Below are 15,160 nucleotides of genomic sequence, written 5' to 3' on the forward strand. Positions count from 1 at the left end.
GAATTTAAGGATTCATTTCCTTGAATTAAGACATCATATGTTGATACACAGTTATCAATAATGCTGCTTTTCTCTGCAGGTGGTGTTCCGAGGAGGAGAAGGGGCTTTACAGGTCCTGCCTCCTCTGGTTGATGTTATTCCTGAGGCAAGACTGAATCTTGTGATTTATTATCTGCGGCAAGGTAAATACACCTTTCTCTGTCTATTTCACAGCTTCAGGGATGATATTAATTTGCCTGATCTCAACTGACTATTCAATGAAATGCTTATTTTTCCTTGCAGTAGAATGTAATTTATTTCATTTTCTGTTCCTCTGGAAAATAGTGATGTAAGAGTTCCCATGGCTTGCAGAGAAGTGCTTTAATTGTGTGCAGTCAAATAAATCTACTTTAGCAGGGTACTGGAGGTTCTTGGGTTGTATGAGATGGCTTTGGAGATGGTGGTGCTTATATGTTTATAGCTAGCGGGCCTCTCCTGCCTGAATATGTGAGAATGGTATATGTCCTTTGAAGGCAAGAACAACTGTTTCTGTAAATAGGGCACAAACTGAATATGAGCCAAAGAGACTGTGAACAAGACACTTTATTCCAAATCTACTTTACAACTCATAAAGAATGCAGGTAGGTAGCCAGGATCAGTTGGACAGGATTTTCTACTTGTTTCTCCCTAGTTGGCTGGTTCCTTTGAATTTTGTCTGAGTTGAGTTTCAAAGCTGTTCCCGTTCTCCCATTGTGTTCCTTTATTCAGTAGTGGCTTGACTGGCTGAGTGATGAGTAGGTATTAACTGCACTCATCTAATATGGGGAGATGTGATGATTACTTTTCCATTGCTTTATTATAAGCCTTGTCTTCTGTCACCTTTTAAAGATGACAAAGTATGTTTAGATGATCAGAGCATCTGAAAGCAGAAAAATGTCTTTTCTTACATTTTAAATAAAATCCATGCCTGCGATTATTTTTTTCCCCCAAAATGTTGAAAAACTACCTGGTAAAAAGGAGATACATTCTGCTGGCGGAAGTCAGTCACACCAACTTTATATTCTTTGCATCTCAGTAAGTTCATCAGAGAATCTGAGCTTATGTAAACATAGTAAAGCTCTGTGAGCTTTTTTATGTGATTGACTTTGAGTTTCAGATGCTGATTCTGAGTAACTTCTCTATGATTTGTAATCAACAAGGTTGGCGAGATTTAATCTTTGTAGTTGGAATAAGTTCTCTTGGTGCTCAGCTGTATCCAGGACTGCTTCTTTTTTCTGCATGTGCAATTGAAACATTGCCTCATCGTTTCAGCTCAACTCAAGACTGTGACAGATTTTAGAATATCCCACTACTGGTGACTATTAGTGGTTATAGAAATTCTTGTGACTAATACTGTGCAATAACATCTCAGTCTGACGTAGCTGATCTGCATACATCATAGTCTTCACAAAATATGGCAATTCTATCCCTATGGGGTTTTTTTTGATAGTAGAGAATGACAGTAAGGTTATTTAAATTTCATCATGGTTGAAAATTAGATATATATTCTCAAGTAAATTCAAATGGTCACAATTGTATATTAATAATAGTTCACCTGCTTTATATTCTATAAATTTATAGAGTTCTAGGTAAATAACATCCCATTGTTATCCCAAGTCTGGGTTCCTTACCGGTGTGCAAGAATCAATCCACACACAGAGCTGAGTTACTTGTTTAATGTGTGTCTGCACAGAGGTGGGTGTTAGGTGGTAATCCACAAAGCTAGCCCACCTTTTAACAAGTGGTAAAACTTTTTATAAACTTTCAGTCACACTTAATTCTCATTGGTTGCTGCTAGCCTCCTGTCCACTTAAGGTACAGGACTTTTTTTTTCACCACTAGTGTTCTGTGGGGAGGGGGCTTTGTTAGTAGAGAGCCCTCTTTGCTCAAAGGTGGATCTTTTAGCATGTGATTAGATAGTTCACAGATAGTTCCAGTAATTTTCTGTTTGGTCTCATTAACTATTTGGTTCTCCTTGAATTTACCTTGTTGTGTCCCAGCTTGACATATTTACGGTGTCTATTCCTTCTCCCAAGGCCATGTTTTGTTAACTGCTTGTAAGGATTAACTAACATCCTCTGTTTTTCAAATTCTTTCTTGTTTTTCACTGTAGATATTTACATATCTTCTTTTTTCCCACCTCTCTCTCTCTTTTTTAGAGTAAATTATTCTTGTATCAACATTATTAGTGAGAGTAGAGCTCTGGAGATCTATAGCACATTTTATTCAAGGTAGGTCCAATTAGATCAGGTTGCTTTGAGCCTTGTCCAGACAAGCATCTAGTCAGAACCTCCTCTGTTCCACCTTGTGTCCACTGCCTTTCATCTCAGCTATGGAATCTGTCCCCATCTGTACCCTCCCATTAGTTATCTGTAGACAGTGATAAGATCTCCCTTGAGCCTTCTCTGAAAGCTAAGCAAATGCAGTTCTCTCATTCTCCTCTGGCATCTACCTGCCTTGGGAGCCCTCAGGTGGGCTCACTCCAGTATTTCAGTGTCTGTCTTGAATGAGGAATCCCAAAACTGGACACAGTGCTCCAGGTGCAATCTTACAAGTGCTAAATAGAGAAGAATCCCTTCCATTGCCCTGATGGCATTCTTGCTAATGTGATCCAGTGTGCAGTTGACCTCCTTTGCTGCAAGGGTGCACTGTCTGTCAGGATCCCCAGGCTGCCTTTTAGCCAGAGTGTTCCCCCTGGCCCCATGTTGTTGCTTAGGATTGCTTCAAAAGCAAGCAAGATGCAGGACTTATGTTTTGCCTCCTGTGAACTTCATGAGATTTCTTTCAACCTGTTGAACTGCTTCTCAATTAGCTGGGCTTTCTCCCCAGTCTTTTATCATCTGCAAGCTTGCAAAGAGTACTCTCTGTCCTATCATCTGGGTTGTTAATATAAGACATTCAGCAGTATCATTCCCTGGGGAATTTGATTAGTAATGATCCACCTTTGGATTTTGTTGTATTTTTGATCACCATCCTTGGCTAGTCCAGCCAGTTTTCCATCCCCTTATCTTACTTAGCCAGTCCTCTCAAGTTTGGCTATGACAAAGGTATGAGAGACTGTCAAAAGACCTTGCTAAAGTCAAGGTGTGCAGCATCCACTGCTATCCCCTTATCCATACAACCAGTCATAATTTGGGTTAGTCAGTACACTTTGCTATTGGCAAATCTATGCCTGCTGTTCCCAGCCACCTTTCTGTCCAGTATTATTGTTGCTGATGCCACTATAAGTAGTACTGATATTTTAACCAACTATCTTGCCCAATAATACTGTTAATAATATGTTTCAAATTAAGTTCTACTTACACAGAAGCAAAGTACATCATCTGTAGCGCTTAAAAATCAGGCTTTTTACTTGCTTGTTGTCAAACGCAGTAATTTTCATTAGTTACATTCTCTTCTTCACTGTGGTATACAAATGACTTGCATACTGGAAAAGGAGGCCAGGGGGAATTAGGGTTAAATTCCCTGTAGCAGCAAGAGTTAAGAATGTGAGAAATCATTACTTCTAATGAGTAGAGCTGTCTCTCCAAAACTTACAAGGTCTCTGACAAAGATAGGCAGTGTTAAGTTGTATTATGACAAGCTCTGAACTGGAGTGACTGAAGCACAAACATGCATCACGGTTTTTTCCAACTCTTTAAGATAGTGCCTTTTAGCAGGGATTGAGGCCAGGTTACCAGTTCTGATCTGCTCCAGTGAGGTTTGCTGGAGGCTTGTATTGGAGCCTGAAGAGCACAGTTGTGTGTTGATGGTCTACACTGATGAAAAAAAGGGCTGCTGTAACTTTTTTTTTTTCTTTAATGTGGTGGTGGTTGGTAAGCTGAGCTAGCCAAAAATAATAAAAAAACTATTTCTATTAAAAAAAAATAAATTAAAAAAATCATTCCTTTTGGCTAGTCTGGTACCTTGTGCTGGCTTACTACCTGACTGCTCAAGGGAATGGGTAGGAAAGTAGAGAGGTTTGATGGGATCCTGGCAGCCTCTATATATACTGTCTTAAGTCGACCTGGAGTATTGTCCACACAGTGTATGGATGGTATGTACTAGCAAAATAGTTTTGTTTGATAAGGCTTGTTCTGATGGGCAGCTGGTATAGTACTGTTTGAATAAAATTTTGTCAGTAAAAAGGGCATCTTCACTAGTTTGGTTTACAAAGCTGACCATAGTGCCAACATATTATTTATTTATTTAGGTAAAGTTTAGGATCTTTTCATTTTACTTATTTCTTGGGTAGGAAGGATGTTGTTTATGAAGTTCAAACTTAACATTTAAACTTCTATACTAGTAGTGCTCTTTGGTGGTTAGAAATAGGATCGGTTAAGAGCTGCTGGACAGGTTTTGAAATATTGATAAGGAAAAGTTGAAATTTCCCTTCAAAATCATGTTACCAATCCTCTTTGAGGGGTAAATAAATGTAAGAACAGAAAAGACAGGAAGATGATGGATTTATTACCTTGACCTTGTACTGTTGAGAAGGCAGACACTGGGTTATGAACAAGGGGGCCAAGTCATCTCTACTAGGAAAACTGTAGCAATAAAGAAGCTATTACTCATTCTGTGTTTGCTATTTGAGTTCTAGAAAACTATCACCATTGTGATATAAATTCACAATGATTTATAGTTACCTTTCTCCTCCTGTCTAAATGCTTTATTTCTTAGTCTATGTCTATTGGGGAATGTTGTAGAGATAAGTGACTTGTTCTAATACAGTGTGCTATGTGGGTTGTCATGCATTCTAATTTCTGGTATTTCAGATGATGTGCAGGAGGCCTATAACCTGATTAAGGACCTGGAACCTACAGCTCCACAGGTAATTGGAAACTGATGTCATGGTACATAAAAGCAGAAGTTATAAATTTATATGAAATCTGGCACATATAAAGCTGGTATCCTGAGAAGAGCTGCCCCATTCCTACTCTTAAAACTCTTGTGTCTTCCATCCATTTATTAACATCAGACTTAATGTCCATGGATGAAGTATTATATATGAGTAACTTAGCATGTTTATTACTGTACCACCTGCGGTCAACTAAGAATACAGCTCTGTTGTGTGCAGATTTGATTCTGGGGAGCTGACCACTAGCGCACAGGAAAAAGCCCCGTTCCAACTACAGCTACTTGTCACTTCTGCCCTGGTGATGGTTACCATCCCTCAGATCTGCTAGCTCAGATGCTCATGGGGTTTGTTGTGAAGCCATTTCAGTACAAACAAGCTACATTAGATTAAACAGTTTAAATAATAGGTCTTTTCTAATCTCATCTCACTCTGGCTGCAATGAGTGAAAACTGCAGTGTGTCTTGGCTGCTACTGTAATTTTCTTTTGTGGCTGTTCCAACATCTTTAGCCTCTGATTTATTCCTCTTTGCAGTTTATTTTCCAAAGGTCACATAGCTTGGCATGAAAGGGACCTTTCATGAATCTGTGTCATGATTAGATGGAGTGAGGGAAAAGGAAAACCTCAGGAACACAGATCTGGTGATTCTGTGCTGAGGAGTGTCTTCTGCTGTTGCTTTCCACTTCTTGTGTTTTGCAGTATAGCAAGACTTACTAGAACAGTTTTCTACAGCTGTTGGTCCATTAGTCTCAATTTTCCCCATATACATGCCTAATAAAAATAACATAGCATTCTTGATCATATTTTGAAATGAGAATCTTTGTGCTTTTTTTCTGTTTTTCTCACTCACACTTGGAAGGAACTCCCTGCTAAGGCTTGCAGAACTATTTGTTAAGTAAAATGCTTACTTAGCATGCTGACTAGTACTCTTAGATTGCTTCTTTGCACTCCATTGTTGGTCTTTGTAGATGTCTCTTTTTCCATGTTTACATCTGTGACAGGGCTGTCCACGTTTATCAAGAGTACCTGCTAAAACAGGTTTATAGCTATAACTCAGAATTGTAAGATTTGAATGAGACAAATGAGTCATTACATAGTGAGAAAATCTTGCTCAGAGAATTAAACTACAGTTGTATCTCACAGTAGAGATTACAGGGTACTCTACTCCTATTCCTGATTTTAATAGATTAACATGACCACAGAGCACAAACCTTTTGACATTTTTGCCCTGATGAAAACGCTATGTGTTTTGGAGCAAGGATATTAGTGGTTATGGTTAACTAATGTGCATATTTGAAGGGGGATCTGTGCATTAATATAACAACAATGCACTTGATTATTGGTCATATGATGGTGAAGAGGGCATGATAGTATGTTATGTTGTTTCTTCTGGGACATTGTCTTTGAGCATAAGACTTTACCCCTTTGCAACCCACATATTTAGCAGAAGTGACTAGCTACCAAATGGAATGGATTTCTGGGGGGTAACTTTGTACTACTGTGCTGAAACACTACCATAGTAACCAGCTACCTATAATACTGATTTGGGATAGAATTGAATTTAGAATTTAGAAAGAAAATAACGTATACATAGGCTCTTACGTGTCTCCTGAAATCTTCACCTTGTCTTCTCTGATCCTTTTTACCTTTTTTTTTTCAGGAGTACATCCTCAAAGGAGTGGTAAATGCAGCACTTGGACAAGAAATGGGCTCGGTGAGTGAAGCCCATGAGGTTCTCCAGGTTCTCCAACAACAGAATTTGAACAGATCTGTAGGGGCTGGACCAAAGTGGAAGAGGCAGCCATTTCTCATTTAGATTGCAGGATCTCTGAGTCCTGTAATCTTCTTCTGTACAGTACTCAGTCCAGAATGAGTGAAATACAAATCTCTGTTGCTAGTCCTGACAATTAACCAAGTGGAATTTGGCTTCTCTGTCCTGCTTCTAAAAAAATCCTGTTTGCTTTCTACAGTGTTCTTGTATATGTGGGCACATACAGTGGCACATTTACCTTTTCTGTTTTTATTTCAGCCCTGGTCTGCCTGTTAGTTGCTCCCCATCTGCTCCTCAGAGTGTATTTTCACTGTGGAAATAATAGTTATCTATTTTCCCAATGGATTTTTTATTTATCTTAGAATAATAATATATATGACCACAGAGTGTTTTAGTGCCCTGTGTCTAAGTCCATAGGCCTACTTTTCAGAGAGCAGATCAGTCAGCCTAAAAACCAAGTCTGAAATAAATGAAAATTTAAAAAGACATGTTCAAAAACCACAAGAATTATTAGTTCTGCTTGTCAACTACTTTTTCATAGTTATTACAAGTCTAACTCTGAAGTTCTGTGAGAACCAGCTGGCAAAAAAAGCTAAGTATAACTTATCAGGGAAAACACAAAGACATGTAAGCTATCTTGAGTGATTCTCAACAGCTGCGTTTTAAAAACAGAATCAGGACTGTTGACTGTAGCATCAGCTCTGGAACTTATGTTGCAATTTTTTTTTTCCCTTTTCCAGAGAGACCATCTGAAAATTGCTCAGCAGTTCTTCCAGTTGGTGGGTGAATCAGCCAGTGAATGTGGTATGTCTGAAATGCTCTTTCTCCATTATGTAATCCTTCTTACAATATCCAAATGTATACCATCGTATCTTTGTTTAACTGCTGACTGTTAGCATGATTATTGCTAGGCATTTTGTTGCTATAGTATGAGTAACAGAAAGTCTAATTTATAGTCTAAAACAAATTTGCAGATTTAAATTAGAAGGCAAATTGATTCCAAACCTTACTAAAGGAATTTGAGTGGAAAAGAGGTTATACTGCAAACAGCTGGTCTTCACTGATAGACGCTGTGGCAGCTTGCCTTTGACTAATAATCCCCATTATAGAAACAAAAGACAACAGCTTAATTTGATGAAGTGTGCAGCTGAAACTTCACAGGTACAAATCTAGAACTGCTAACAAAAGACTATCAAGTACATAGAGTCCTAGCATGGAGTGTGCCCTGGAACTGAGCTTGATAAAAATGTAAAGAGGAAAGAGGAATTTGGCTACAGAGAGGAATGGAGGCTCTGGACTAACCCCTTGGTTGATTTTTTTTTAAAAAAAACCAAACCAAAACAAAAAACCCAAAAACCCAATATATTTTCAATATTTACTTTTACTTATTCAATAATAGACCAAAACAAGACCTTGTCTTCCCTTCCCCTTGCCACAGTAAAACAAAGAATACCAAATCAAAAAAGGCAGTAATCGGAACAGAGGAATTCAGCTGAAATGGGGCTTCCCAGTTTCCTTCGTAGGCATTGTCACTAGGACTGCTTCTTTAGGTGGGTAACTTAGGTGTGTTTATGGTGCAGGCAGCTCATGGACCTCAGAGACAGAATGTTGTATCCTGTGTCCATGGTGACAAAAGAGAAGTAGTTCAAGAGATAGAGCAGCAGTACTGATGAAACTTTCAGCAATACTGTGTAGCCATTTTGTTCTCCTTGCAGCCCTTGTACTGTTGAGGTCGTGCAGCAGAGAGCTTCATGTTGGAAGGCTGGAAGTGGTTCCATAGATGAGGTTTCTCTCTAACACATTCCTTTTGCATTGCGGCTATGTCTTTGGAGTTGTAATCCTAACAGAAAGAAGCAATACGAACTGTAGTAGTGGAGGACTCAGTTAGTGGGCATATGGCTAACTGGTTTTGTGATACCAGTAAAGTCACAAGGTGACTGATGCAATGGTGGTAGGCCTCTTAATGCCCATAAGAGTTGTGCAGGTGTGATGAATGATCACTGCAGACATGGATAAAAATAATACAGAGGTAGTCTGAGAAAAGATCCGCTGAAGTATATCTTTTGAAATATTCAGAGATATATATATATGTACACACATATATATATGAACTATATATATGTATAGTGAAGATATAGCCCAAAGTCAAAGTTGAAATTCTTAGGAAGCTGAAAGTCTTAACTTTACTACGAAATATTTTTAAACCCATATGCAAAACAAGATAGAGAGGCTGAGACTCTTGAGGTATGGTTGAGGGGAAGAAAAAGGAACAGAAATGTAGTCTGATTAGGAAGTTGGTTTAATTGGGGGAGAAAAATGAGCCTGTGTGAAGGATTGGTTCCAACTGAAGGTAAATGGAAACATTACTACTGCAAGCATCTTACGCTGTTAGTACTCCCATGTAAAAACTGCTTTGTCATTTTAAAAATTTGTGGGAGAAAGCTGACATACAGAAGAGCACGCAGTTCAGGGTAACTCCTTTCAAGGCGAAATAGTGTGAGGCTCTTTTTGTATCCTCAAATGAAGGACAAGTGGAGGTCAACAAACTGTAGATAGGAAATAGAAGAAGCAAATGGAGTTCAGTTTAGGTAGGACATAACAAAAAGCAAACACATGTAGGCCAAATATGTGGGTTTTTTTAAAAATATTACGTGTTTTAAAAGATAAAGTAGAGCACCTGGTTTTGGAAGAGGAAGCTATAAACATAAATATTTTTTTTAATGTGATAGGAAGGTAACATGTAGGATATTGTTCCTATTTAATTTACAATGGGGTATTACTAAATAGATGATACCAGTGGAGAATGGTTCTAAATGTTATAGGAACTGTCTCTCAAAATAGAGTAAATATATTTTCTTTATCAGTGACTAACATAAAATTGTTTTAAATTACATGCTCAGATAGGAGACTTATCATATTGAGGCTGAATTATTCACCAGCCAGCCTGTATGGGAGCAGTGACTGGCATATTAAAGAGGTTAGAGATTTTATACAGAAAGATAATTAAGTAATAGTTGGACACTTCTATTCTGCCCATATTGACCTAGTAAATGCAAGGACATGGCACGATATAGAGAAAGAATTTTTAAATGCTAAGTTTTCATCTTTCTAGAGAACATACAGATGAACAGGTGACTCTAGAGCAATACAGAGATAACATAGAACCTGACTTGAAATTTTATGATGAAAGTCCGATCCTGTTACAGCCATCTGAGTATGCTCAAATTCAAAACCCATGTGTTAACAAAAGACAAAAAAATTCCATAGTACTAATTTCAATAACGAAAGCTACATAATAACCTTTCTCATTTATATGAGAAAATTTTCAGTGAAGTAGCAGTGAAAAGGATAAAATGCACCTGATTTGAACACTTGAAAGAACCTTTTGTTTCTTTAAAGAAAGGGCTTGTATTCATAATTAATGAGCTATAGGAGACAAATAATGACATGACTCGGTTAGCCAATGGTACAAAATTAACCAAAGTAGGAAAAATGAAAGCTTCCACAATGATGAAAGCTGTGGAAGAATATGTGAGGCAGGGTAACAATATGCAAATTAAATTTAGCTTTGATAAATGTGAAGTAGTACATAGGGGGGGAAAAAAACCCTTAAACTATATTTACAATATTATCAGAAAAGTTGAAGAGAACCTTAGGAACTGATGAGGAAAGAGAGAACAAAACAAAAATAATTACAGTGTCATTTTCTACAGATATGCTTCCCTTTCTTGAATACTGTCTGCAGTTCTGGTTCTTAGAACTTTCTTTCAAAGAAAATAGATAGAACAAGAAAGGGTACAATAAAGACAGCAAGGATGATTAGAGAAAGGGGATAGCTTCCTGAACAAGGAGAGATTAAATAAAGGAGGATACATGGCTTGGAAAATGTTGACAGCTTGGTTATGTTTGTGATACAGAACATCATAAATGACAAGGATAAGAGGAATGGAGAATTAGTTACTGTACCATACAAAAAGCCAAGGAGCATTGACATAAATCATCACACAAGACAATTAAACAGCATAAATTACTTTTTCACAGAACACAACTTGATACAGAATCTTGCAGGGACCAGAAGTTATAAAGAAATTTGTAGAAGAAAAGTCCATTAGGTGTTTAACACAAAATTTTCAGTGATTAATAGGAAGTCCTCAGTGCAGATTGTTGGAAGCTGGGACAAACTTCAAAGGAAGCAGCATTACATACCACAGCATGTATTATATGTGAAACCAGTATATATTCTTTCTATAGCTGTGTAGTCTTACTCAGCCAGCTCTGAACCAGATAGATTTTGGATCCAATATGATTCTTTTTGTGTTCTTACGTACCTTAGCATATTAGCCACTATGCTGTATATTTGTGGTCATTTTTGATCTGCTGCCTTTCTCTTGCTGGATTTAGAATGGAGAACAGAATTCTTGCTGTTGTATACTTGGGCTTTTGTTAAGTAGCCAGCCACGCTATTCAAGCATGTACGTCATGCTTCAGCACTTACCACTGAGCCAATCCTTGCAAGGAGCTAGTACCACCACTAGATTGTCTGTTTAAGATCTTTATCAAGTTACTTAGCTGCTTTGCAGATTTATAATACAAAAGTAGATTGTGCTCACCAGAGTGAGGAAATCCTACCCTTTGCTCACAAATGGGCCTACAAGGCTCTTGATTTTAATGTGGATTGTAAAAAATTAATGGATTAAAATGAAGATGTAGAATGTTTTTACAAAGCAAGGTCCTGTCTTTCTGACTTGCTTTTGTTAACTGTAGAAACCCATGACTGCATTAAGAAAAAAGCAGCAACAGATAGCTTAGGAAGAGTACAGTGTCATGCATTTGTAAAGTCATTTGGGGTTGTTAATTAAGCCTTTTGCTATTTTCAGTTAGATCTCTGACTTGGAGGTTCAAGGAACATAGAGCAGACAGAGTTAATGTGAAAATGCTTTTCAAAACATGTACACACTTAATCTCATATTGGAAGTTACATACTTTTATGTATGTATTCTGTATTTTATGTATGTATTTAAGTTTTAAGAGGAACACCTAAAACAAACAAAAAAACCCGACCCAGAACAGCAGCTTGCTTTACTGTTGTTTTGGTTTTGTTGTTTGGGGTTTTTTTAAGCTTAAAAACAATTCTTAATCCCAATGACACAAAATGGAACAGGCATTACAAAGGAGGATATAAATAGATTTTTATAGTTAATTCTCATGTTCTTCTCCCAGGGTCTTAACTGGATGGAAAATTAAACAGATCAGATGTCTGAGATAAGTTAGGGTAGAAACGGGGCAAGAGGAACATTAGCAAAAGTAAACGAACATTAAGATTTCCATTAAATACAGTGTTTCTGGCGCTTAAGTAAGTCTTATAAACTACCCTAAAAACACTGCAAGAATAATGGAGAAAAGCACCCCTTTAATTTTCAGTGGTCCTCTTTTAGGACCAAGTCAGGCATATCTGGTGTTTAGTGAGAGGAATGAAACATTTCTTCTGGACTTTTCTTTGAGGTATTCTTAGGTCACTCTACATAATTTTTAAAAATCAGAACTTTTCCCTCTTCCTGTATGAGTCACATGGGATGAATCAGAACTATAAAACTCTAGTTTTCCTGTCACTAGTAGTATTCATTGCTGAGTTGTGTGAGATTTACAGATGTTTTACTTGTTTGGTTTTTTAATGAAATCTTTCTCTAAGAGTATATGGAGGATAGTATACTGGGATAACAAAATTTTCTGCAAAAATGTGGACATAAGAATACGTACTAAAGCTTAAAAACTCTCCAATCATATATGGGGAAAATGTGGCTCTAATATTTTGTTACTGGGAATCATTTTTACTAAAAATGTCTTCTTGGTTTGAAGTTTTCTTTGCAGGGTTATTTGTTTTTTTTTTAAAAATTGTTTAAAATAAAGTGCTGTGAGTTTATGAACTTCAAAAATTGAATGTGAGAGAAGGGGCACTTTTGAGCTATCCGCATTCTCATTGCAACAAAAAAAGAGCAGAGGAACACCGAGGAAAACTGTTTCTGTTATTGTCCTGTCAAGGCATATATGTGTCATGATAAGTATTCCTGCATGTAAAAAATGACAGGTAATATACAGGCCAGTTTCTGCTCCCAAGTGAACATTTGATAAATAACTGAATAATTTTCTTAAGCTGGAGAACTAAATAATGTGGTTCAGACATAGGTGAGGATGGATTGTCTCTATATGGAAATGATAGGCCATCCAAGCTCGGTATCTCCTACTGCTAAAAGATAAAAGTTAACAAGGTTCTGCTTTCGTTCAAAATATATTTTGCGATCTTACATAGTGTTTTCCAGGAATAATTACTACCCTACCTTATGTAAAGGAGAAAGTACAATTTTCCGATGGAATGCTATATTTTGTGCTGTGTATGGAGTCAAAATACTGGTGTTCAGGTACATGACATTTCTATATAAAGAAAAGATACATAACTTCCTACTGTGGATGGATTGATGGTAACTAACTTACAGGAGCAGATTACTTCAGGGCTGTTGGAAGCCTTAGGATCTTATCTCCTGTCACCTTACCAAAGTGCACAGAGAAGCATGCTCACTAGTGATCATTTGACATAGTGAAATAGCGGTGATTCGACATCACTTGCATTTATGCCTTTCCAGCTGCTGCTTGAGGTCATCCATCTCTGACCAATTGCTGCTAGTTGGGTCTAACAAACATTAATCCTAGTAAGCTTACTTCATAATCCCTAAAAAAGCTTTTAAATTGTTTTTCCGTAACACAGCTTGCAATTACAGAGTAGACAACAGCATAGTATGATGGCAGCAAAGTTTATGATGACGTTGACAGCAGCAAAATGTACTGGCACTCATTTAAACTGATATATCCAACTTGTTTACCACTTGTTAACAATGTGGTAATCCCAAATGCATGGAAATTAATTTTCATATTGTATTTTATCACTCAGTATTTTTCCTGTGCATGTATTGATTTTTTTTATAACAATATTTTCAGCATACCAAGTTTACTCTTACGGGAAGTAAAATTAAAATATGTAGAGATGCTTTGACCAGGATAACTGAGAAGCATAATTTTAAAGAAAAAAGGCTAATGAGGTTAGAATAACAAACTTGGGCTTTGTATCAGGTGTCTTTTCCTAAGAGTAAGAGTAATTAATGGTAAAAATATGCTGCATAAATTGTGTCATGGAAAAGGGCTGTTACTTAAACAATTTTTCTCTGTGGAATTTGCTGATGAATACAGTCTTGCAATAGTTGGATGCTGTAGAGAAAGTTGACAAGATGAACTAGTAGCTATTCTAACTTCTAGTATGGTCCTTTGCCTGAAAATGCAAGTTACACTATTTTTAGAAGTTAGCTGCATTTATAGTTCCCAGAAATCTTGGCAGTGATTTTTAATTCTACAAATCTGCTTTTCCCTTCTGAATTTTAGATACCATTCCAGGGAGACAGTGCATGTCCTCCTGCTTCTTTCTTCTTAGACAGTTTGGTAATGTCCTGATTTACCTCAACTCAGTCAAGGTTAGTATTTTTATTTAGTATTGGTAATACTCTAATGCATGGAATCACTACTTAAGGAATTAGACCGTACTGTTAGAGACACTATGTAAGCATAAAAAGATACAGAAACACAGGAGTAACAGCAAAACACAGGAGTAACAGTGGGACATAAGTGGTCAGTACAGTAAATGGATCAAAATGTAAAGAAGCAGTTTATAAGATAGCATTGTGCAGCATGATGGGCACGATGGTCTCACCACACTTGCAATTTAACCACTATCAGGCTTTCTGGTGGCATCACAGAAAATGAGGAAGATAATTAAAGAAAGACAATGAAAAAAAATGTGGGTATTTATGGGGTGAGCAGCATGGAGGTAAAAAAGCAAATGTTTTCTCAAGACTTATCAAATGAATGATGGAGATTATTGTCACTGGTTGATAATTGGGGACAACAGAGCATAAGGAAGATAGGACATTAAGGAATGTCCTTATATTTTACAGGGAAAGCAGTCACTGAAGAGCTAAGATAGGGCAGTATTACCAAAGCAGTAAGCTAAGAATATTATTTTTTGCAGAAGTAATCTGAGTGGTACGCAGGCAATGTGGCATTTTTCAAAGTAAGAGAAGGAGTCTGCAGTTATAATGCAGCATTATCAGATCACCAGTATTCAATGGACAACTTACAGATATCCAGTTACAAGTCAGACATGAGGCAAAAAAGAGAGTCTGAAGTGTGACTATGGGGTTAACTGATTGCAGCTTCATTCCAGTGTTTTGAAACTAGAGTTGTAAGAACTCATATCTGGTAGGAAGATGAACATGAATCTAAAAATAAATTATTAGGGAGCTATACAAGATGAGCAGAATTACAGTGTTCTAAGGGGGGTGAGATCTAAAGAAAAACGTGGTTGTAATGGTGCCAAAAGCAGCTGATGGTGAAGGTGTAGGGTGTTTAAACTTTGTCTGGAAAGAGGTCACTGAAGAAATGCCATAGTGGCTGTAGACACTAGAATGGCTCCACTGTAGTGGAATGAAGAGAT

At 37.3% G+C, this 15,160-nt stretch overlaps 1 protein-coding gene across 1 annotated transcript in view; it reads left to right on the forward strand.

Annotated features, from left to right (window-relative positions):
- The window catches only part of IFT56 (intraflagellar transport 56), a 55,248-nt gene that overhangs the window by 19,047 nt on the left and 21,041 nt on the right, over positions 1 to 15,160 (forward strand). Inside the window, exons 9-13 of the mRNA XM_055808908.1 lie at positions 80 to 182; positions 4,773 to 4,828; positions 6,514 to 6,567; positions 7,365 to 7,428; positions 14,053 to 14,141. Of these exons, the coding sequence (XP_055664883.1) occupies positions 80 to 182; positions 4,773 to 4,828; positions 6,514 to 6,567; positions 7,365 to 7,428; positions 14,053 to 14,141 (366 nt within the window). The remainder of the gene's footprint in view (positions 1 to 79; positions 183 to 4,772; positions 4,829 to 6,513; positions 6,568 to 7,364; positions 7,429 to 14,052; positions 14,142 to 15,160) is intronic.

Source organism: Falco peregrinus, chromosome 6, assembly GCF_023634155.1.
Source record: "Falco peregrinus isolate bFalPer1 chromosome 6, bFalPer1.pri, whole genome shotgun sequence".
Classification (NCBI taxonomy): domain Eukaryota; kingdom Metazoa; phylum Chordata; class Aves; order Falconiformes; family Falconidae; genus Falco; species Falco peregrinus.